Here is a 26,231-nt window from a genome sequence, read left to right as displayed (position 1 = left end):
CCCCGTAACCCTTAATTCCCTTATTGGTTAAAAATCTATCTATCTGTGACTTGAATACATTCAATGAGCTAGCCTCAACTGCTTTCCTGGGTAGAGAATTCCACAGATTCACAACCCTTTGGGAGAAGAAATTCCTTCTCAACTCGGTTTTAAATTGGCTCCCCCGTATTTTAAGGTTGTGCCCCCTAGTTCTAGTCTCCCCAACCAGTGGAAACAACCTCTCTGCCTCTATCTTATCTATCCCTTTCATGATTTTAAATGTTTCTACAAGATCACCCCTCATCCTTCTGAACTCCATCGAGTAAAGACCCAGTCTACTCAATCTATCATCATAAGGTAACCCCTTCATCTCCGGAATCAGCCGAGTGAATCGTCTCTGTACCCACTCCAAAGCCAGTATATCCTTCCTTAAGTAAGGTGACCAAAACTGCACGCAGTACTCCAGGTGTGGCCTTACCAATGCCCTATATCGTTGCAGCAGGACCTCCCTGCTTTTGTACTCCATCCCTCTCGCAATGAAGGCCAACATTCCATTCGCCTTCCTGATTACCTGCTGCACCTGCAAACTAACTTTTTGGGATTCATGCACAAGGACCCCCAGGTCCCTCTGCACCGCAGCATGTTGTAATTTCTCTCCATTCAAATAATATTCCCTTTTACTGTTTTTTTTCCCTAGGTGGATGACCTCACACTCCGACATTGTATTCCATCTGTCAAACCTTAGCCCATTCGCTTAACCTATCCAAATCTCTTTGCAGCTTCTCTGTGTCCTCTACACAACCCGCTTTCCCACTAATCTTAGTGTCATCTGCAAATTTTGTGACACTACAATCTGTCCCCTCTTCCAGGTCATCTATGAATATTGTAAACAGTTGTGGTCCCAGCACCGATCCCTGTGGCACACCACTAACCACCAATTTCCAACCCGAAAAGGACCCATTTATCCCGACTCTCTGCTTTCTGTTCACCAGCCAATTCTCTATCCATGCTAATACATTTCCTCTGACTCCGCGTACCTTTATCTTCTGCAGTAACCTTTTGTGTGGCACCTTATCGAATGCCTTTTGGAAATCTAAATACACCACATCCATCGGGACACCTCTATCCACCATGCTCGTTATATCCTCAAAGAATTCCAGTAAATTAGGTAAACATGATTTCCCCTTCATGAATCCATGCTGCGTCTGCTTGATTGCACTATTCCTATCTAGATGTCCCGCTATTTCTTCCTTAATGATAGTTTCAAGCATTTTCCCCACTACAGATGTTAAACTAATAAAGGCCTATAGTTACCTGCCTTTTATCTGCCCCCTTTTTTAAACAGAGGCGTTACATTAGCTGCTTTCCAATCCGCTGGTACCTCCCCAGAGTCCAGAGAATTTTGGTAGATTATAACGAATGCATCTGCTATAACTTCCGCCATCTCTTTTAATACCCTGGGATGCATTTCATCAGGACCAGGGGACTTGTCTACCTTGAGTCCCATTAGCCTGTCCGGCACTACCCCGCTAGTGATAGTGATTGTCTCAAGGTCCTCCCTTCCCACATTCCTGTGACCAGCAATTTTTGGCATGGTTTTTGTGTCTTCCACTGTGAAGACCGAAGCAAAATAATTGTTTAAGGTCTCAGCCATTTCCACATTTCCCATTATTAAATCCCCCTTCTCATCTCCTAAGGGACCAATATTTTCTTTAGTCACTCTTTTCCGTTTTATATATCTGTAAAAGCTTTTACTATCTGTTTTTATGTTTTGCGCAAGTTTACCTTTGTAATCTATCTTTCCTTTCTTTTTTGCTTTTTTAGTCATTCTTTGCTGTTGTTTAAAATTTTCCCACTCCTCTAGTTTCCCATTAACCTTGGCCACCTTATGCGCATTGGTCTTTGATTTGATACTCTCCTTTATTTCGTTGGTTATCCACGGCTGGTTATCCCTTCTCTTACCGCCCTTCTTTTTCACTGGAATATATTTTTGTTGCGCACTATGAAAGAGCTCCTTAAAAGTCCTCCACTGTTCCTCAATTGTGCCACCTTTTAGTCTGTGTTTCCAGTCTATTTTAGCCAACTCTGCCCTCATCCCACTGTAGTCCCCTTTGTTTAAGCATAGTACGCTCGTTTCTGACACAACTTCCTCACCCTCAATCTGTATTACAAATTCAACCATACTGTGATCACTCATTCCGAGAGGATCTTTTACTAGGAGATTGTTTACTTTTCCTGTCTCATTATACAGGACCAGATCTAAGATAGCTTGCTCTCTTGTAGGTTCTGTAACATACTGTTCTAAGAAACAATCCCGGATGCATTCTATGAATTCCTCCTCCAGGCTACCCTGTGTGATTTGAGTTGACCAATCGATATGTAGGTTAAAATCCCCCATGACTACTGCCGTTCCATTTTCACATGCCTCCATTATTCCCTTGATTATTGCCCGACCCACCGTGAAGTTATTATTTGGGGGCCTATAAACTACGCCCACAAGTGACTTTTTCCCCTTACTATCTCTTATCTCCACCCACAATGATTCAATATTTTGTTCATTAGAGCCAATATCGTCTCTCACAACTGCCCTGATATCATCCTTTATTAACAGAGCTATCCCACCTCCTTTCCTTTCTTGTCTATCTTTCCGAATCATCAGATACCCCTGTCTGTTTAATTCGCAGTCTTGGCCACCCTGCAACCATGTTTCTGTAATGGCCACCAAATCATACCCATTTGTAATGATTTGTGTCGTCAACTCATTTACTTTATTTCGAGTGCTGCGAGCATTTAGGTAGAGTGTTTTAACCCTAGTTTTTAAACCATGATTTTTAGTTTTGAGCCCTCCTGCAGCCCCTTTATATTCAGTGGCCCTTTTTGTTTTTTGCCTTGGGTTTCTCTGCCCTCCACTTTTACTCATCTCCTTTCTGTCTTTTGCTTTTATCTCCTTTTTGTTTCCCTCTGTCTCCCTGCATTGGTTCCCATCCCCCTGCCATATTAATTTAACTCCTCCCAAACAGCACTAGCAAACACTCCCCCTAGGACATTGGTTCCGGTCCTGCCCAGGTGCAGACCGTCCGGTTTGTACTGGTCCCACCTCCCCCAGAACCTGTTCCAATGCCTCAGGAATTTGAATCCCTCCCTGCTGCACCACTGCTCAAGCCACGTATTCATCTGCGCTATCCTGCGATTCCTACTCTGACTAGCACGTGGCACTGGTAGCAATCCCGAGATTACTACTTTTGAGGTCCTACTTTTTAATTTAGCTCCTAGCTCCTTAAATTCGTCTTGTAGGACCTCATCTCTTTTTTTATCGATGTCGTTGGTACCAATGTGCACCACGACAACTGGCTGTTCTCCCTCCCTTTTTAGAATGTCCTGCATCCGCTCCGAGACATCCTTGACCCTTGCACCAGGGAGGTAACATACCATCCTGGAGTCTCGGTTGCAGCCGCAGAAATGCCTATCTATTCCCCTTACAATTGAATCCCCTATCACTATCGCTCTCCCACTCTTTTTCCTGCCCTCCTGTGCAACAGAGCCAGCCACGGTGGCATGGACTTGGCTGCTGCTGCCCTCCCCTGATGAGTCATCCCCCTCAACAGTACTCAAAGCAGTGTATCTGTTTTGCAGGGGGATGACTGCAGGGGACCCCTGCACTACCTTCCTTGCACTGCTCTTCCATTCCCTAGCTGGCTGTGGACCCTTCACCTGCGGTAAGACCAACTCGCTGCACGTGCTACTCACGTCATTCTCAGCATCGTGGATGCTCCAGAGTGAATCCACCGTCAGCTCCAAATCCGCAACGCGGTCCGTCAGGAGCTGGAGGTGGATACACTTCCCGCACATGTGGTTGTCAGGGACACCGGAAGTGTCCCTGAGTTCCCACATGGTACAAGAGGAGCATATCACGTGCCCGAGCTCTCCTGCCATGACTTAACCCTTAGATACACTTTAATTGGCAACAACAATGTTAAACGGTTACTTACTGATATAAAAAATAAAACGAAAAGCTACTCACCAATCACCAGCCAATCACTTACCCCCTTGGCTGTGACGTCACCTTTTGATTTCTTTCTATTTCTTGTTTGCCTTCTCTCCTGGCTGCAGCTGCACAAGCTCCGCCTTTATAGGCCGCTCCGACACCACGCACTCCCGCCTCTCGGACTGCCGCCGCCTCTCCACGCACCTGGGCCTTTATAGGCCACTCCGACACCACGCACTCCCGCCTCTCAAACTGCCGCTGCCTCTCACTGCCGCTGGGCCTTTATAGGCCTCACCAACGCCACACACTCTCGCCTCTCGGACTGCCGCCACCTCTCGCTGCCGCTGGGCCTTTATAGGCTGCTTCGACACCACGCACTCCCGCCTCTCGGACTGCCACCGCCTCTCGCTGCCGCTGGGCCTTTATAGGCCGCTCCGACACCACACACTCCCACCTCTCGGACTGCCACCGCCTCTCGCTGCCGCTGGGCCTTTATAGGCCGCTCCGACACCACACACTCCCACCTCTCGGACTGCCATCTCAAGGGGTGTTTTTTCTGTGTTGAAGCATTTGATCTACACGCTCTTACTGTGGTTACACCTCTGCTATTTGATGCCCCTCAAAACCTGCTGTTGTGTATAGAAGAACTGCCATTAAGAGGCTGCTTAGGCAACAGATAGCAGGGAGTTTCCTCTGTAGTTGCCGCAGTCGGACTTGTCCCCTTTTTTAAAGATGGTCACGATCACTGCATCTCTAAGATCTCCCGGCATGCTCTCCTCCCTCCAGATGAGAGAGATGAGGTCATGTATTTGCGCCAGCAATGTCCCTCCACCATACTTCAGTGCCTCAGCAGAGATTCCATCCGCTCCCATTTCCTTGTTGTTTTTTAGCTGTCTTATGGCTTTTTCTACCTCGTGCAGTGTTGAGGTCTCACTGAGGTGGAGGCGGGTCTCATGCTGCGGAATGGAGTCTTGAACACTCGAGTCAAAGGCAGAGTCTCGATTGAGGAGTGCTCCTTCCAGCGGACCCTGATTCTCTCGGTGTCCTTGATGAGTGTTTCCCCGTTCTTGGCCAGCAGTGGGGTGGGGCCGTGGGTGTTTGGACCGTAGGTGTTCTTGACTGCGATGAAGAATCCTCGCACATCATGACTGTCGGCCAGCTGCTGTATCTCCTGTGCTTTCTCCATCCACCACCTGTTCTTTAGGTCCCAGGTTTTTTGTTGGACCTTCGCCTTGAGCCGTCTGTAATGCTGCTTTGCTGCTCCCAAGTTGGGTTGTTGTTTAAGGCTCAGAAATGCCCCATGCTTGCAATCTATTAGCTCTTGAATCTCCTGATCATTCTTATCAAACCAGTCCTGGTGTTTCCTGGTTGAGTGACCGAGTGTCTCTTTGCAGGCACCGATTAGGGAGGCCTGGAGGGCAAACCAAGCGCTGTGGGCATTCTGTGTCTCGGGGTCATCAAGGCACGCTAGCTAAGCTGTGAGGCGCTGACTGTAAAGTTCTCTCTTAGCTGGGTCCTTAAGTGCCCCGGCATTGACTTTTTTGCGACACTGCTTCTGCTGCCCCCTTCGCGTTGGGGCTATGTTGACCAGAACCTCTGTCATCGAACAACAGTATGCGGACGATGCCTGCGTCTGTGCACACACAGAGACTGAACTCCAGGATATAGTTGGCATATTTACTGAGACGTACGAAAGCATGGGCCTTACGCTAAACATCAGTAAGACAAAGGTCCTCCACCAGCCTGTCCTCGCCACACAGTACTGCCCTCCACAGACATCAAGATCCACGGTGCGGCCCTGGACAATGTGGACCACTTCCCAAATCTCGGGTGCCTCCTATAAACAAGAGCAGGCATTGACGACGAGATCCAACACCGCCTCCAGTGCGCCAGTGCAGCCTTCGGCCGCCTGAGGAAAAGAGTGCTTGAAGACCAAGCCCTCAAAACGATCCCCAAGCTCATGGTCTGCAGGGCCGTCGTAATACCTGGCCTCCTGTATGGCTCAGAGATGTGGACCATGTACAGTAGACACCTCAAGTCGCTGGAGAAATACCATCAATGATGTCGCCGCAAGATCCTACAAATCCCCTGGGAGGACAGACGCACCAATTTTAGTGTCCTCGTCAGGCCAACATCCCCAGCATTGAAGCACTGACCACACTTGGGCAGGCCACATAGTTCGCATGCCAGACACGAGACTCCCAAAGCAAGCGCTCTATTCGGAACTCCTTCCCGGCAAATGAGCCAAAGGTGGACAGCGGAAACGTTACAAGGACACCCTCAAAGCCTCCCTGATAAAGTGTGACATTCCCACTTACACCTGGGAGTCCCTGGCCAAAGACCGCCCCAAGTGGAGGAAGTGCATCCGGGAGGGCGCTGAGCTCCTCGAGTCTCATCACCGAAAGCATGCAGAAATCAAGCGCAGGCAGTGGAAGGAGCGTGTGGCAAACCAGACTCCCCGCCCACCCTTTCCTTCAACCACTGTCTGTCCCACCTGTGATAGAGACTGTGGTTCTCGTATTGGGCTGTACAGCCGCCTAAGAACTCATGCTAAGAATGGAAGCTGTCTTCCTCGATTCCGAGAAAATGCCTATGATGATGAGGCAACAGAGCAGTAAGTGAAGCCATGAGCACAACGTGTTTGTCTGGGCACATCTTTGAGTGAGTAACAGTGCTTGCTTATTACTTTCACTTACCTTCCTTCCTTTTCTCTTCCCTCCCCCTCCCCCCTGCAATTCACATCTGCTTCCATTGATGATAATAGCGTTTTATGCATCAAATTTACATTTCAAAAAATGCCACATCACTGGTATTGATTAATTATTAATCATTCATCAACCACTTCTGTGGATTTACTTCAACTTTGATTAGGCTGCACATCTCTAAATGGCTTTAATCAAAATACTTTTCTACGGGGTTCCGCCCCCATACATATTGCCATTTGTAGTGATACATTTTGTAAAATCTACCACAATAAAATTGGGTAGACATTGATCCTTTTGATTTAGTGTTTGAACTTTAAAAAGCTGGATTCAAAAAAACAGGGTACTCACATCACAGGCTTGAGTGGCAATTCTTCTGAGCACATCCGCTGAGGTCTTACAGGGGTCCAGATAAGAGCTTGCTGTACCATTAAGGCAGCATCGATGAATCCAAATCCATAGCTGTAATATAGTACATAACAAACAGATTCAAATTCACCCTAAAAAAATCAGGACAAATTTAAATGTAAAAAAATCTTTAAATGCATTCCTTGCTGCAGACATGACTACAATTCAGTCGTGCTATTGACAAGGAACTGCAAACATCTTTTCAAAGACGTTAATATGTTTGTTACTCTGAAGAGATGTAACAAAGAAAACAAAACATGCTGTCGGCTATTTTTGAGCAATTAGTGTGATGCAATAAGTACAAGTCAATACAATTTTCACAATATCTACAACTTCCATGGTGTTAATCTGAGACACATACCAACTTGCTCACTCCCCCCTTGCCCTCAAAAGATGCCCTTAAAATCAGACTTTTACATTCTTTTAAATTGAAAAACCTTGGCAATGGGCCAAGGGCCATAGGGCAGGAAAAAACCATGGTTGAAAAGAATAGGAGAAAACACAAAATAAGTCAAGGAATCACAATGATGTGACGCCTACGATTGAATTTTTAAATTTTGCAGATTGCTGGTAGTAAAAACATATTGGTCATTTTCTTTTTGTATTTGTGCTGAAACACAAGAAAGCAGTGCCAGAGGGACAAGTTCACAAGTTGGAAATGAGAAATTAGAATGGAAAACCTGTGGGCAAAGGTTTTTGTTCAAAAAAATGCTGGTTTCATTTGTTCAGCCCACATAAGAGGATTTGTTTTGATATTTGATGAAGTGACAGAGGAACTAAATGCAAAGCGAATTTTAAATTCTAGATGGGGGCATGCCTAATTATGAGAAAATAAATATAACATCAAAGAATGACAGTGGTGTTTAAATAATGACATCATACTATTTAATACGCACAACAAAGTGAATGGAAGAATAATCATGCCATTATTTTAGCAATGCAGGAAATAGGGACACAATATTATGAGTTACTGTAAATAAAATGCATATGTTAATGAAGATTGTCCTGCAGAAGAACACTGGATTAATTGGTTTGTTGGTTTGTTTGTTATTTGGGAATGGAGATTTTGTTGCTAGATGTCTGTGACTGCCATTCACCTCTACTGAGCTCAGGAAGAGATGAAGGTCTTTATTCACTGATAGCTGTTAACAGTGAGTGCTGGCAGAATTTGGTTCCAGTTGTTACAGCACAAAAATAGTCTTTGTTTGGCACTCCTCCAGCAATCTCATTTTAGTAAGATTAAAAGAACATTAAACAAATGGGATTAAAAGAGAGGAAAACCATGCCCGCCTGTAGCAAGACCTGAACGACATTCAGGGTTAGGTGGATAAGTGACAAGTAACATTTGCGCCACACAAATGCCAGGCAATGACTAGTTTGAACAAGAGAGCATTTAACCACCGCCCCTTGACATTCAACGGCATTATCATCGTTCAATCCCCCAACATCAACATCCTGGGGATAACCATTGACCAGAAACTTAACTGGACCAGCCACATAAATATTCTGGCTGCAAGAGCAGGTCAGAGGTTGGGTATTCTGCGGCGAGTGTCTCATCTCCTGACACCCCAAAGCCTTTCCGTCATCTACAAGGCACAAATCAGGAGTGTGATGGAATACTCTGCACTTGCCTGGATGAGTGCAGCTCCAACAACACTCAAGAAGCTCGACACCATCCAGGACAAAGCAGCCCACTTGACTGGCACCCCATCCATCACCTTCAACATTCACTCCCTCCACCACTGGCACACTGTGGCTGCAGTGTGTACCATCTACAAGATGCACTGCAGCAATTCACCAAGGCTTCTTTGGCAGCACCTCCCAAACCCACAACCTCTCCCACCTCATCATCATCATCATTTGGCCTGGGAATCCCTGACCAAAGACCGCCCGAAGTGGAGCAAGTGCATCTGGGAGGGCGCTGAGCACCTCAAGTCTAATCGCCGAGAGCATGCAGAAACCAAGTGCAGGCAGCGGAAGGAGCATGCGGCAAACTAGTCCCACCCACCCTTTCCTTCAATGACTGTCTGTCCCACCTGTGACAGAGACTATAATTCCCATATTGGACTGTTCAGTCACCTAAGAACTCATTTTTAGAGCGGAAGCAAGTCTTCCTCGATTTCGAGGGACTGCCTATGATGATGATGATGATGAAGGACAATGACAGCAGGCACATGGGAGCACCATCACCTCCAAATTCCCCTCCAAGATACACACCATCCTGACTATGAAATGTATTGCTGTTCCTTCATCATCGCTGGGTCAAAATCCTGGCACTCCCTCCCTAACAGCACTGTGGAAGTACCTGCACCACACGGACTGCAGCGGTTCAAGGCAGCGACTCACCATCATCTTCTCAGGGGTAATTAGGGATGGGCAATAAATGCTGGCATTGCCAGCGACGCCCACATCCCACCAACGAATAAAAGAATAATGGAATTAAACTTGAACAAATCTAAACCACAATATGGATTCTATCCACGGCAAAGATTATCCACCTGCTTGGCTTGTACAGAGTGGATAATGTATATTTCCTACAGAAGCCAGTGCCACATTTCATAAGAGCCTGGGTCTGTTCAACTTGGAGTTCTTTTTGTTCCTGGAGAACAGTTTCTAATTTAGACAGCAGTCCTGCCTTAAGGTCCCAGAATTCCTGCTCCCACTCTGAAGCAGGACCCCTGCTGCAGTTCCAACTCAGATGCCTGCAATGGTCCCTGGAGTCTTAAACAATGCAGAAGAAACAACGCTTAACTAATGAAAAACAATGGCACACATTCAAAGAAGAAAATGAACAACATTCGTGACAAACACCACAGACACAAATTGGGGTTGTACTCCACCCAGTGCCAGTTCAGCTGGTATGAGATAGGTTTGGCTTTAATGTATTCTAGAGTCAGATCTGGACTTCATTTAAATTGGCTCTTCTGTATTGATGCACAGATGGTATCTTGGCCTTTATTGCAAAGAGGATGGAGTATAAAAGCAGGGAAGTCTTACTACAGCTTTATAAGGTATTGGTGAGGCCACACCTGGAATACTGCATGCAGTTTTGGTTTCCATATTTACGAAAGGATACACTTGCTTTGGAGGCAGTTCAGAGAAGGTTCACTAGGTTGATTCCGGGGATGAGGGGGTTGACTTATGAGGAAAGGTTGAGTAGGTTGGGCCTCTACTCATTGGAATTCAGAGGTGATCTTATCGAAACATATAAGATTATGAGGGGGCTTGACAAGGTGGATGCAGAGAGGATGTTTCCACTGATGGGGGAGACTAGAACTAGAGGTCATGATCTTAGAATAAGGGGCCACCCATTTAAAACAGAGATGAGGAGAAATTTCTTCTCAGTAGGTTGTGAATCTATGGAATTTGCTGCCTCAGAGAGCTGTGGAAGTTGGGACATTGAATAAATTTAAGACAGAAATAGACAGCCTCTTAAACGATAAGGGGATAAGGGGTTATGGGGAGCGGGCGGGGAAGTGGAACTGAGTCCATGATCAGATCAGCCATGATCTTATTGAATGGCGGAGCAGGCTCGAGGGGCCATATGGCCTACTCCTGTTCCTATTTCTTATGTTCTTATGTTCTTATGTAAACCGTTTTGCATAGACGTAACTATGGCAGTGTAAATGCAGCTTATATTTACCTTCCCGAACTACTGCTCACTATAACTATTCGTGAATGCTTTAGCTCCAACTTGCTGATTTTAAGCTTTGAATTCTCAGTGCTATATTTCTCATGTCATGATTTTTTTCACTTAATAATCATTCTTTTAAAATTTTCAACTATGTTTCTTGAAATGAGTCTAACTGCCTTCCTCCTCTTATCATTTTGCTATTCTTGCTCTTTCCAATTGTGTTCTATTGTTTTTTTCTCATTCTGTGGCTCAACTGTCTTCTCCTTTCCTGGACCTTTTAGTGCATCATTGGAAATGCTGATTATATTGCTGCGAGGACATGATCAGCAGAAACTAACACCGAGGAGCACTTCAACAACTTATAGTTAAGTGTACTGTGCAGGAAATGTGCGTACACATACTGATTTTATTATATTACTAGTAGACCTCCTATGGAATTGCCCACGATGAGTCAGAGGGTACGATGGGGATAATTTTCATCTTCAATGGGATGAAAATTGGACAAGTCCTACGAGGGACTGGCAATCCGCTGCACCAGATCAGCACCGAGGCAGTGAAGGTGAAAGTTACCCCATCTCATTTAGAAAAATAGGATTATTATCAGTAATGTGTGATGGGGATAATAGCACAGGAAGTAAATGTAATATTTACAGAAACCATGAGCTAAATGCAATGCTTTTAAGATATTACAGATATAGGCATATATAAGCAGATGTCCTATAGCATTGTTTACAGTAAGCAGAGGATATGCTTTACAAGAGATGAGGTGTCGGCATGAGAGAATGAGGGAAGGATGCACATCTCCACTGAAAGAATATGAAAATAAGTTGTTTGTTTGGAAGTGGGAAACTTCTGGGGCCCGGACATTTATCGTGCTGGCCTGGACGTTCTGCCCCCAGGCGTGGAATTCAGTCATTCCGTCCCTCAACGGAGGCGGAATGATTTCGGAGGCGCTCCGCATCCATGGAGTGGTGTTTCCGGGGCGGTAGAGCGCGCTTGGCCCAGCGCCTCACTCCGGAGTCCAGCGCCCCCGCCGGCAATGTCAATGCCCCTCCCTTTCAATTAAAGACGAGGGCCACTGCATGCTCTACAGTCACTTTGTCGGCTGCCATTGGGCCACCAGGGACACCGTCAACTGGGTCAACAGCCCAGCACCCAAAGCGAAGCTGGCGGTGACATCGGCCGGCGCCATCCTCGTCACTCGTGGGACGATTTGCCCGCGGGGCGAAGAGGGGTCGGCGTGGGTAGGTGAGAGGTTGGTGCGCATGGCAATGATGTCATCTGGGGCATGTAGGTGCGCCAGCCCGAGGCGCAAATCGCGGGGCGCGGCACTGATGGCACACCGTCCCCCAATCCTTCAGGGCAATTTCCCTGGAGGCGCTATTGACCCCTTCCCCTGGGCGATAACCTCATTGCATTCCATTAGCGCCCCTCCCCCCACCCCCCTGAGGCGTTAATGGGGCTATAAAAAAGGGCAATTTTGCCGCCTGAGTTTTTTTAACTTCAGTTTTGAAATTTTTCATTCTTGCTTACTATTTGCTGATTTAAAAAAATGTATTCATTGATGGGATGTGGACATTGCCGGGAAGGCCGGCATTTATTACCACCCCTAATTGCCCTTGAGTCCGTGTGGTGAAGGTACTCCCACAGTGCTGACTTTGTTGTAATGGTTTGATACAACTGAATGGCTTGCTGGGCCATTTCAGAGGGCACTTAAGAGTCAACCAAATTGCTGTGGGTCTGGAGTCTCATGTAGGCCAGACTAGGTAAGGACAGCAGATTTCTTTCCCTAAAGGGCATTAGATAACCAGTTGGATTTTTCTCACAATCTGGTATTTTCAGGGTCACCATTACTGATACTAGCTTTTAATTACAGATTTATTTAATTAACTGAATTTATATTCCCCCAGCTGCCATGATGGGATTTGAACTAACGTCTCTGGTTTACTAGTCCAGTAACATAACCACTATGTTACTGTACTGTATAGTCTTTACATTTGCAGTGGCGATTTGCTGTTACTTTATGAATATAAACTTTGAACAAACAGGTGAAGGTGCAACACAGGAAGTGCGATACCTGAGAAAGAATCATAGAAGATTACAACACAGGAGGCATCCATTCATCCCATTGTGTTTGTGCCAGTTTTTTGCTAGAGCAATCCAAAGCTCATCCATGACTATGCTCTCTTTCCATTGACTTCAATCTCCCTCTGCTTCAAATGTTTATCTACTCTTCCTTTAAAAGATGCAATAGTCTCTCAGTTTATACTCCGAAAGGACTGCAGCTGGCCGTTAAAGGGAAGACACTTTGGCATCGAAATTCTGGCACACCCCGTTTGGGGGCAGTAACACTGCAGAAGTCTCATTTCTCACGATAAATTGGGATTACCACACCCGAAAGGAAGTGGAGTGCTAAATCAAACGCTCCACTTCCTTTCTGGGGCAGTAGCGGAGCGCACAGTCCAGCAGTGCTACGCACATAGCCACCACACACGTACAAGTGGCTCTACCCTGAATTGAAGGGAAGGGCCTAAGGTGAATACTCTGCATAATAGGAACCCATTTACCTGACTCACCAGGGAGCGCGGGTGCTGCACGATCAGCTTGGGATTCAAGCAGAGTGGCAGGCTGAGCGATTGCAGCACGGACCCCGCGACCAAAGCCGCTCCGGTGCGGAAAAGAAAAACAGAGATTTTTTCAGCAGCAGCTGGCCACCATCCCTTTAAATTTCGCACCGCTAGCGGCTGGCCACCTGAAGCTGTCGCTGTCATCGCCTGGTGCAGCTTCAAGAGGCAATGCCCAATTTAGGGACGCTAACGGGGCATTGCGCATGGCGATGATATCACGACCTTTGCGCACAGGAGATCAGGGTACAACGTCATAACGCTGCCACTAAACTCCCATCGAATTTAGCGGGAGTCGCTAGCGGCGCCGCGCCTGGTCGCAAAGTCATTTGCGCCCCCCAGAGGCGCTAACGGGAGGTGCAAGTGACCCCAATTTCTCCCCCTTTCATCAGGAGTTTGGAGCTCTAGGTGTGGGGAAGATCTCAGCTTTCAGTCCTGATCCTTTGGAGATGCTTACAAGGGAGGAAAATCAAAGGAGGAGGCAGGGGGATGCTAAAGTGGGAAGCAGAGCAAAGGGAGGCAGAGCAAAGGCGTGTTTCTACGTTTGTGGCAGATATCCACTTCCAACAAGCCTCCCTTCACTGCCCCCTCCCTCCAAATTCAAAGGCTTGTCCGACCCGATAAAAAATGAGAAAATGTCTGTGGCATTACAAGAAATGTCAAGGTAAGTGTACTCACTGAGGCATATGTACATACTCATCCATCATGCAAGGCATAACTGTCCATTGGCTATACCTTCTGACAAACAGTTGCACAGCTTCCACACGTACTGCATAGTAACTTCCCGCTTGGGCAGACTGCTACCCTTTACAGTAAGCAGTGGTTATGTATTCATCAAAAGGATGAAAAACAGACAATTTCTGTAACAGGCAGGCGATCCGCTCTGTCCCATCACTGTCCAGGCATTGAAGTTGAAAATTACACCTCAGGTGTTAACAATAGCACAAGTTAAAATCATGTAATTGGCTTTTGAAATCCTCCCATTCAATGAAGCCTTGTGACAACTGACACCGGTAAAGAAAAATATATTGGATCAGAAATGGAGTAAAACATTTTCCCCAAACTCCACCTATATATGTTATATAGATTAACACAGGTTGGATTGTGTTTCGAAGAAAACATGTGGTCTAGAAATTGGTTCGCACGGGAACAACTAAGCCCAAGGCCCACCCGATATATAGGCCTTGGTTTTCATTTAAATGAGAATGGTGATCTGCGAACACATCCCCAAGCAGCTCACTGCTGACTCAGCATTGGACCTTGGGTTGCTGCAAGGCTATTAACAGTCCTCCTGGCCTTTGGCACTGCAGTGGGCCGGGAAGAGCTCGCCATCACCTCCTGGCTCTGCTTTCAGGAAAATAGTATTCAACAAACCTTTTGGTGATGGCCTCAAGCAGTCACTTTAAGGACCACTCGTTAGGGCAGCCGAAATTTGGAAAGCAGGCCTCAAATGAACATTATGCCTCCTATTTGTATATTATGCGAAGAGCCTAACACCTATTTCAGGCGCTCGACGTGGATGCCTGTTGTTCTGCCTTTACTAATATGGCGGGCAACGCACTTCTGGCACAGAATGTGCGCACACATGCTGGCTGCCATATTGGTTGTTTTGGCGCTTGCTTAACATCTGCAAAACTGCGGTGCATCATCATAGGCAGTCCCTCGAAATTGAGGAAGACTTGCTTCCACTCTAAAAGTGAGTTCTCAGGTGACTGAACAGTCCAATATGGGAATTACAGTCTCTATCACAGGTGGGACAGACAGTCATTGAAGGAAAGGGTGGGTAGGAAGACTGGTTTGCCGCACACTCTTTCCACTGCCTGCGCTTGTTTTCTGCATGCTCTTGGCGACGAGAGTCAAGATACTCAGCGTCCTCCCGGATGCTCTTCCTCCACTTAGGGCAGTCTTTGGCCAGGGATTCCAGATGTTGGTGGGGATGTTGCACTTTATCTAGGAGGCTTTGAGGGTGTCCTTAAAACATTTCCTCTGCCCACCTGGGGTTCGCTTGCCGTTTAGGAGTTCCGAGTAGAGCGCTTGCTTTGGGAGTCTTGTGTCGGGCATGCGGATAATGTGGCCTGCCCAACGGAGCTGGTCGAGTGTGGTCAGTGCTTCGATGCTGGCGATGTTGGCTGATCAAGAACACTAACGTTGGTGCGTCTGTTCTTCCAGGGGATTTGCCATGCATCAACCGATTTCTAGGCCCCTACTTTGCATTCAGCTAAACAAACTGTTTTTACTTCTGTCTCAGTGTCAAGACACACTTGATGTGTTACTCATTTGTAACTCATCCTAATCTATGGGTGATCCTATATATACTTCACTCTATAATATTAATAATATAATATCTATACTATTGTTGCAGTAAAATGAAGCCAAACTAATGGGAGCTGAAGGTTGAGCTTCAGTGACATTGATTGAAGACTGTGAGAGGTGATTGTGATGCTATCACTGCAGAACAATGGTGTCACAAGATTGACAGCAGGCACAAGGGAATAGTTTTGCAATTTTAAAGAATTAAAAAGGAACCAATATTAGTATATCTTATATTGTAATTACAAATTAACTAATTTGTGTTAAATGCACTTTTTAAATAAAAATCTTCATATTCAAAGGAATGGGGCACAGTTTAAGCATAGAAAAACAAATACATTTTCATAAAAATAATACAAAGTGAAATTAATGAGAGGCCTTCCTCCCAAGCTTCAATAGTGGCTGGAAATAACTACATGAAAAGTTAATGGCCCCGATTTTCATGAGCTGCAAGGCCCGCCCATTTGCCGCACAAAGGATCGCCGATGGCCGCCGAGAGACCGGGCAGTACTTTGCCTGAAAGATTCCTCTAAAAGAGGTGGCAGTACCGACCGGCAGCAAAATAACAGCTTACACCATCAATCTGGGCAGCAGCAGGCAGGAGCTCTCAATCTCGGTGGCAAGTGAGCTTGCCACCCAAGTGCCGCCGAGGATAGAGAGTGGAAGACCTGAAAAATAAAAAACATTACCAAAAAAAATACCGGAACACTTTCAGGGGACCACATCCAGGTAAGTATCTGTAAAAAAAAATGTTTAAAGATTTTCACTAACATTTTTTTGCAGGTCTTCATGTCTACCATCGGAGTTAGACCTGCCTCCACGCAGCGCTCCTTCTCCCTGCTGGCACCGACTCCCGCCCGCACCAATCTGCCAGCTCGGTGGGCGGGAGGGTACTTACGCAACTTGGCCGCCAGAGGATGTCAGCAGGCGGTTCCTGGCGGCACTCCCCTCCTGCCCGCTCCAACCCAAGTAGAAAATGGCAAGGAGAGGAAAACGGCAACAAAACTCGGCGGCAGTCGGTGACAGCAGGTGGCAGTGGGTGGTAAGGCCACCAATATCGGGACCTACACTTTTGTGGATGAGGCTGTTTTCTGAAACACACATCTATCTCTCCATCTGAAAAGGGGCTGAAGCTATTTAAACATACTTTCCTGAAGGGTTTCAACAAGTTCAAACTGGAAAAAGTCATGTTCCCATGAAGAGACAATCAGCCATAATTTGCAGTTTTGGAAAATCAGATACAGGTTGCAAATTGTACAGAAAACAAGTTTAGAAATTGTAAACTATTTTTGTGGTTTTCTTATATATGTGCAACAAGACGTGTTTTCAAATTAGAGGTTTAAAAAATACTCCTCATCACATCCAAGTCCTCAAATGCATCTTGCACAAAAAAAAAGTGTCACAGATTAATGGAAAACCACAAGAGTTCCGAGATAAAATCTGTTTTTCTGTTACGAGGATCCATAATTAAATGGTTTGTATAAGGCTGGTTTGATTTAGTTCTACTTTTGCTGATCTTTAATGTCAGCGTTGAAAATTCCATACCTGCAGGCTGCTCTTTGATGAGTTAAACTATTCAATTCTATGACAGTATTTTCCTACTTGTGTAAAACAGAAGCAAATTTAAATTTTTCAGGTTGTTGTTACGTGCTCTTTGAAAATAAATATTCTTTATATTTTGCACTTAAATTCCAAACTCTTTATTTAGTATTGTAATCAAATGCATGTCTTTTAAATACTCTTTGCAACTATACTCCATGGCATATTGCATCTAAGACTGTCTTTATGCTGCACTGAGATGTCCAATTGGCCTGGGATTCAGAAGCAGCTTTGGGCCCCCTGAAGCTCTGAGATGTCACAAACCCTTCACTTATTCCCTTTGACACAAAATATATCAGTAAACTAATAATAACTGCATGTATATTAAAAAAAATGTGGTTGCTCAGAAATAAATATGCTCTTGTCAAAATGAAAGTAATTTGGAAGGTCTATGAAAGTGCTATATAAATCTGCCACTGCAAGGCCAGCCGTGGCAGAACAGGATAGTTTCCAAAAGGTGTTCATGTGTTGTTGTTCCTTTTCATCGACAACTAGATAACTGATCTGAAATTTGCTCTTCAATAAACGAAAAAATAAAAACTCTGTCAGTAGAGTGGCTATGTTAAAAAGTGTATTTACTAATTCACTAATTCACCTGAGTGTCATGTGAGATCTTCTCAGTTGGAAGAAAATGAACCAAGTGAGAGGCTGATAAAGTGCATGCTGTGCATATGTTTTAGTTCAGACTTTCAGACTTCTTCTTGAAAGGGAAACCAGAGGAAGAACGCCACCACCTTCGCCATCAAAAACGAGCTGGTCGACCGCCTCAAAGACTCCCCCTGCGGGGTTAACGAATGCCTCGTGACTCTTCAACACATCCTATCCCGGAATCAATGCGCCACAGTCATCAGTGCGTAAGCCTTAACACTCAATACAACAGATGAGATCAAAGAGGGTTTTCGAAAAATCCCTGTTCCGCTTCCCTGCGGACAACAAATTGATCTTCCTTGGTGACTTCAACGCCAAGGTTGGCAAGGACAAAGTCCACTGGGGAGGCGAGATTGGCAGAGAGGTGGTAGGGAAAGCCAACTCCAGCGGTACCCTACTCCTGACAAAATGTCTAGAACATGAACTTGTCATCACCAACACCTTGCTCCGCCAGAGGGACAAATACAAGGCATCGTGGCAACACGCTCGCTCCAAACACTGGCATCTGCTCGACTATGTCATCGTCCGAGCCAGGGATCGCAAGGATATGCGCATCACCCGCGCCATGACAGGAGCTGATGACTGCTGGACGGACCACCGCCTAATCCGATCCATCATTGGCATCAGCATAGCCCCAAAGTAGAGGGGGCAGCAGAAGCAGTGCTGCAAAATGGTCATAGCCGGGGCACTTAAGGACTCAGCTAAGAGAGCCCTATACAGTCAGCGCCTCACAGCTAACCTGGCGCACCTTGATGACCCTGAGATGCAGAATGCCCACAACGCTTGGTCTGCCCTCCAAGCCTCCATAACCAGTGCCTGCGAAGAGATACTCGGTCACTCAACCAGGAAACAGCAGGACTGGTTCGACGAGAATGATCAGGAGATCCAAGAGCTAATAGATAGCAAGCGCAGGGCATTTCTGAGCCTTAAACAACAACGCAACTTGGGAGCAGCAAAGCAGCATTACAGACGGCTCAAGGCTGAGGTCCAACAGAAAACCCGGGACCTAAAGAACAGGTGGCGGATGGAGAAAGCACAGGAGATACAGCAGCTGGCCGACAGTCATGATGTGCGAGGATTCTTCATTGCAGTCAAGGCCACATACGGCACAAACATGCAAGGCCCCACCCCACTGCTGGCCAAGAAACACTCATCAAAGACACCGAGGTAGTCAGGGCCCGCTGGAAGGAGCACGTCGAAGATCTCCTCAACCGGGACTCTGCCTTTGACTCGAGTGTTCTCAACAAGCAGCATGCTACTTGCCACCACCTCAGTAAAACCCCAACACTGTACGAGGTAGAAAAAGCCATAAGGCAGCTTAAGAACAACAAGGCTACGGGAGCAGATGGAATCCTTGCTGAGGCATTGAAGTATGGCGGAGAGGCACTACTGGCGTGAATACATGACCTCAACTCTCTCAACTGGAGGGAGGAGAGCATGCCTGGAGATCGCAGAGATGCAGTGATCGCGACCATCTTTTAAAAAGGGGACAAGTCCGATTGCGGCAACTACAGAGGAATCTCCCTGTTATCAGTCACTGGGAAGGTCATCGCTAGAGTCCTCCTTAACCATCTTCTCCCTGTGGCTGAGGAGTTCCTGGAGTCACAGTGTGGATTTCGTCCCCTACGGGGCACAACGGAAATGATTTTTTATCTATGTTTCTATGTTTCTATGTTATACATTGCCTTCTTCGAACTTACAAAGGCCTTTGACACTGTCAACCGCGAGGATCTATGGAGCGTCCTCCTCCGTTTCGGATGCCCCCAAAAATTCGTCACCATCCTCCGGCTGCTCCCACGACGACATGCAAGCCATGATCCTTACCAATGGATCCATAACAGACCCAATCTATATTCGGACCGGGTCAAACAGGGCTGCATCATCGCCCCAATCCTCTTCTCAATCTTCCTCGCTGCCATGCTCCACCTCACAGTCAACAAGCTCCCCGCTGGAGTGGAACTAAACTACAGAACCAGTGGGAAGCTGTTCAACCTGCGCTGTCTCCAGGCCAAGTCCAAGACCACCCCAATCTCTGTCGTCGAGCTACAGTACGCGGACGGCTCCTGCGTCTACGCACGTAGAGGCTGAACTCCAGGACATAGTCGATGTATTTACTAAGGTGTACGAAAGCATGGGCCTCACACTAAACATCAGCAAGACAAAGGCACAGCACAGTTCCCCAGTCATCAACATCCACGGCGTGGCCCTGGACAACGTGAACTACTTCCCATATCTCGGGAGCTTCCTATCGACAAGAACAGGCATTGACGACGAGATCCAACGCCGCCTCCAGTGCGCCAGTGCAGCCTTTGGCCGCCTGAGGAAAAGAGTGTTTGAAAACCAGGCCCTCAAAACTGCCACCAAGTTCATGGTCTACAGGGCTGTAGTAATACCTGCCCTCCTGTATGGCTCAGAAACATGGACCATGTACAGTAGACATCTCAAGTCACTGGAGAAATACCACCAACGATGTCTCAGCAAGATTCTATAAATCCCCTGGGAGGACAGGCACACCAACATTAGCGTCCTCTACCAGGCCAACATCCCCAGCATCGAAGCACTGACCACACTTGATCAGCTCCGCTGGGCAGGCCACATAGTTCACATGCCAGACACAAGACTCCCAAAGCACGTACTCTACTCGGAACTCCTTCATGGCAAACGAGCCAAAGGTGGGCAGCGGAAACGTTACAAGGACACCCTCAAAGCTTCTCTGATAAAGTGCAACGTTCCCACTGACACCTGGGAGATCCTGGCCAAAGACCGCCCTAAGTGGAGGAAGCAGATCCCAAGGGCGCTGAGCACCTCGAGTCTCTTCGCCGAGAGTGCGCAGAAATCAAGCGGAAAGAGCATGCGGCAAACCTGTCCCACCCATCCCTTCCCTCAACGACTATCTGCCCCACCTGTGACAGAGACTATGGTTCTTGTCATGGACTGTACAGTCACTGAAGAAACTCATGTTAAGAGTGGAAGCAAGATCTGTCTTTCTTATCTGTAGCCATTCACATTGCTCAACAAATGCTATTTATATCAGTGTGCAAACAACACACATTTTTATGGCCCCTTAACACCAGCAACAACATTATAAAAATTTTGTTCCGGAATGTGGGCATCATTGGCATGGTCAGCATTTATTGCACATCCCTAATTGCTCTTGATAAGGTGGCGGTGAGCCGCATTCTTGAACCACTGCAGTCCTTGTGGTGAAGGAACTCCCATAGTGCTGTTAGGGAGGGAATTCTAGGATTTTGACCCAACGATGATGAAGGAACGGCGATATATTTCTAAGTCAGGATGGTGTGTAACTTGGAAGTGATGGTGCTCCCATACACCTGCTGCCCTTGTCCATCTAGGTGGTAGAGGTTGCTCTTTACGGCCAAAGAAGTCTTGGCGAGTTGCTGTAGTGAATCTTGTAGATAGTACACACTGTGCCACAGTGCGCCGATGGTGGAGGGAGTGAATGTTGAAGGTGGTGGATGGGTTGCCAATCAAGCGGGCTGCTTTCTCCTGGATGGTGTTGAGCTTTTTGAATGTTGTTGGAGCTGCAAGTGGAGAGTATTCCATCACACTCCTGACATGTGCCTTGTAGATGGTGAAAAGGCTTTGGGGAGTCAGGTGGTGAGACACTCCCCACAGAATAAACAGTCTCTGACCTGCTCTTGTAGTCACAATATTTATGTGACTGGTCCAGTTAAGTTTCCAGTCAATGGTGACTCCCAGGATGTTGATGGTGGGGGATTTGGCGATGGTAATGCTGTTGAATATCAAGGGGAGTTGGTTGGACTCTCGCTTGTTGGAGATGGTCACTTCCTGGCAATCGTGTGACGTGAAAGTTACTTGCCACTTATCGTCCCAAGTCTAAATGTCATCCAGGTCTTGCTGCATGTGCATGGACTGCTTCATTTTCTGAGGGGTTGTGAATGGAACTGAACACTGTGCAATCATCAGCGAACATCCCCACTTCTGACATAATGATGGAGGGAAGGTCATTGATGAAGCAGCTGAAGGTAGTTGTGCCTAGGTCACTGCCCTGAGGAACTCCTGCAGCGATGTCCTGGAGCTGAGATGATTGTCCTTGAACAACCACAACCATCTTCCTTTGTGCTAGGTATGACTCCAGCTAATGGAGAGTTTTCCCCCTAATTCCCATTGACTTCAATTTTACTAGGGATCTTTGATGCCACACTCGGTCAAATGCTGCCTTAATGTCAAGGGCAGTCATTCTCACCTCACCTCTGGAATTCAGCTCTTTTGTCCATGTTTGGACCAAGGTTGGAGAGATCTGGTGCCGAGTGGTTCTGGTGGAACCCAAACTGAGCATTGGTGAGCAGGTTATTGGTGAGTAAGTGCCGCTTGATAGCACTGTCGACACCTTCCATCACTTTGGTGATGTTTGCGAGTAGGCTGATGGGGTGATAATTGGATGGATTGGAATTGTCTTGCTTTTTGTGGACAGGACATACCTGGGCAGTTTTCCACATTGTTGGGTAGATGCCAGTGTTGTAGCTACACTGGAACAGCTTTGCTAGAGGCACGGCTAGTTCTGGACTATATATATATATTTTATATATAAAACTTATATTTATATAGTGTCTTTAACATCGTAAAAAGGTCCCAAGGCGCTTCACAGGAGCGTTATCAAAAAAAATTGACAGCGAGCAACATAAGGAGATGTTAGGGCAGATGACTAAAAGCTTGGTCAAAGAGGTAAGTTTTAAGGAGGAAAGAGAGGTTTAGGAAGGGAACTCCAGTGCTTAGAGGCTTGGAAGCTAAAGGCACAGCCTCCAATGGTTGAGCGATTATAATCAGGGGTGCTCAAGAGGCCAGAATTAGAGGAGTACAGAGATCTCGGAGGGTTGTGGGGCTGGAGGAGATTATAGACTTAGGGAGGGCTGAGGCCATGGAGGGATTTGAAAACAAGGATGAGAATTTTAAAAATCGAGGTGTCAATGCAGGGCAGCGAGCACTGGGGTGATGGGTGAATGGGACTTGGTCCGAGTTAGGACACGGGCAGCAGAGTTTTGGATGACCTCAAGTTTATGGAGTACAAGAGTAAAGAAGAACATATAGAAAACACTCTCACTATAAAATCTCTCTTTCCTTCCACCTTCGCTGCATTCACCTTACTGTAAGGCTCGACAAACATTAGCCTCACAGAGATATCTCCTGAACTGGAAATAGGAATGAAGTTGAACTACTGGGTGGTGCTAAGGGAAAGCAATCCTTGAGGGGTTCATTATAATCTGGTTACCTTTGACACATCTTAATTATTATCTTTTCAATTTACAGCAAAATCTTTTAATTTGTACAACAGGCAAATAACAAAACCACTCTTTAGAATTACTAATATTTATTGTAATGCACATTGGGGTTTAATGACACGAACAGAGAAAAGGACTTCAAAAGGTTGTAATTACGTTTCCTTTCATATTGCTAGGATTCTCTGATCTGAGAAATTTCATTTATTTCACTCATTACAGAAAGAAAAGTGGTTCATATTGATATAATTAAAACTAATTTAAGTAAACACATATTCCACTGTGTCACTTCTTTTATCTTGGCAAATCATGCAAAATAAAAAGCATTTTCGTTGACAAAGACGCTTGAATTTGTTCCTCGCTCCTGGCTTTAATCAGATCCCTTAAGTATGAATCACTGTGACCCATTGAAACTGTGTGTTCTATTTTCTCTCAAGTTAGACCCTCGCTATTTCATATAATCTGGCTGAGTTCAGATAAACTACACAAGGAGCTGCTAAAAATACTGTATTGAAACAATTCAATATATATGACATTCCTCCCTTGAGGCAAGTGTACCTGGAAAGAGGGCTGGGTTCTGTGCTGCTTCAGATCAATACATGCCGCTGTCTCAACTTCACTAATGATTAAAAAAAGTAGCTGGCAATCTCAGCCTGAGATTTATAGTTATGTCAAAAAATTCTACTGACGCTTAGCTCTTCCAGTGTTAGATGTCTTGATGTGTCATTGTCAGTGCTTGATGCATTTGACAAACACAATATATGTTGAAATTGACAAGCTGTACAACTACTTAGGGTTTACTTTAGGCCTTATTTTATCTGAATGCCCACAAACAGAATGCTGTCATGTGGAAATCAGGGGCAGTTATGAAGGATGTGCTGTTAAAAAAGTCCTTTACCAGCACAAATACATTGCTGTTGCTGTGCTAAGTTTATAGCAATGTGCTCACTTATGAAATGGCAGCACTGTTCATTTTCATGACTAAACCTAGGCAGATTAAAATGTATTCACATTAGAAGTAATGCTTATCCAGCAACATAACCAGCAATCTTACTAACCAGTAATTTGGTCAGGCAGAGTCAGCATGGATTTATGAAGGGGAAGTCATGTTTGACAAATTTGCTGGAGTTCTTTGAGGATGCAATGAACAGGGTGGATAAAGGGGAACCAGTGGATGTAGTGTATTTGGACTTCCAGAAGGCATTTGACAAGGTGACACGTAAAAGGTTACTGCACAAGATAAAAGTTCACGGGATTGGGGGTAATATATTAGCATGGATAGAGGATTGGCTAACTAACAGAGAACAGAGAGTCGGGATAAATGGTTCATTCTCTGGTTGACAACCAGTAAATAGTGGGGTGCCACAGGGATCAGTGCTGGGACCCCAACTATTTACAATCTATATTAATGACTTGGAAGAAGGGACTGAATGTAATGTAGCCAAGTTTGCTGATGATACAAAGATGGGAGGAAAAACAATGAGTGAGGAGGACACAAAAAATCTGCAAAAGGACATAAACAGGCTAAGTAAGTGGGCAAAAAATTGGCAGATGGAGTATAATGTTGGAAAGTGTGAGGTCATGCACTTTGGCAAAAAAAATCAAAGAGCAAGTTATTATTTAAATGGAGAAAGATTGGAAAGTGCCGCAGTACAGTGGGACCTGGGGGTACTTGTGCATGAAATACAAAAGGATAGTATGCAGGTACAGCAAGTGATCAGGAAGGCCAATTGTATCTTGGCCTTTATTGCAAAGGGGATGGAGTATAAAAGCAGGGAAGTCTTGCTACAGCTATACAAGGTATTGGTGATGTCACACCTGGAATACTGCGTGCAGTTTTGGTTTCCATATTTACGAAAGGATATACTTGCTTTGGAGGCAGTTCAGAGAACATTCACTAAGTTGATTCTGGGGATGAGGGGGTTGACTTATGAGGAAAGATTGAGTAGTTTGGGCCTCTACTCATTGGAGTTAAGAAGATTGAGAGGCGATCTTATCGAAACGTATAAGATTATGAGGATCCTTGACAAAGTGGATGCAGAGAGGATGTTTCCACTGATGGGGGAGACTAGTACTAGAGGGCATGATCTTAGAATAAGGGGCCACTCATTCAAAATAGAGATGAGGAGAAATTTCTTCTATCAGAGGGTTGTAAATTTGCGGAATTTGCTGCCGCAGAGAGCTGTGGAAGTTGGGACATTGAATAAATTTAAGACAGAAATAGACAGTTTCTTAAATGATAAGGAGATAAGGGGGTTATGGGGAGTGGGCGGGGAAGTGGAGCTGAGTCCATGATCAGATCAGCTATGATCTTATTGAATGGAGGAGCAGGCTCGAGGGACCGTATGGCCTACTCCTGTTCCTATTTCTTATGTTCTTATGTTCTTATGTAATACATAATACACTAAGATGTGCTAAAAAAATATTTATTATAAATCTACTATGATGTTAATTAGCCAAATTCTGATCTGTTTAGATTGTCATACATTCCTCATGCTTACTCACCATATATATTTCGCCAAGACATCTGATCATTCCATGCAAAGCCAGTGACGAATAAAGCTCATTCTAAAATTATGAAAACTGATTCTAAATTCAGATTATAATTTCCAAAAGATACTATCTAGTGTCTGAATCTAAATATAACTTCAAATCGTGGAGATAAAAATATAGTTCAGAATTGCAGTAAAATATATCTAATTCAGATCATATTGTGAATATAGAATTAAATAATAGATACCAGAATTTGAATTTGGATTTAAAATGAAGGCAACATAGACTTGAATCAGATTCCGAATTCAGTCAGATTTCAACTTGATTGAAATCAGAATTTTTTAAATATAAAAGCTAAATTTGAATTTAGAATCAGACTCCAATCTATATCCTTTCAAATATGAATCTAAATTCAGCTGTAAAATGTTGATGTACTTGTATATTATCGTGATCTAACTTTGATTCATTTTTGAGAAATGAGTGGTTTTGAATTTAATTCTGATTTCACACTTTAATTTTAAAAAGGGGTTAAATATATAAAATGAGATTTGGTTTAAGAACATAGGAAAATAAGAATTAGGAACAGGAGTC

The 26,231-nt window shown here is 45.3% G+C and overlaps 1 protein-coding gene across 1 annotated transcript in view; it reads right to left on the bottom strand.

Annotated features, from left to right (window-relative positions):
* Positions 1 to 26,231, bottom strand: part of LOC139266641 (PC3-like endoprotease variant B) — a gene marked incomplete at its 3' end in the record, with an annotated part of 827,273 nt that overhangs the window by 186,572 nt on the left and 614,470 nt on the right. Inside the window, exon 9 of the mRNA XM_070884230.1 lies at positions 7,018 to 7,128. Coding sequence (XP_070740331.1) covers positions 7,018 to 7,128 — 111 coding nt within the window. The remainder of the gene's footprint in view (positions 1 to 7,017; positions 7,129 to 26,231) is intronic.

This window comes from Pristiophorus japonicus, chromosome 7 (assembly GCF_044704955.1).
Source record: "Pristiophorus japonicus isolate sPriJap1 chromosome 7, sPriJap1.hap1, whole genome shotgun sequence".
Classification (NCBI taxonomy): Eukaryota; Metazoa; Chordata; class Chondrichthyes; family Pristiophoridae; genus Pristiophorus; species Pristiophorus japonicus.
Note: the sequence above shows the minus strand (reverse complement) of the source record. Positions and strands in the feature narration are given on the sequence as shown.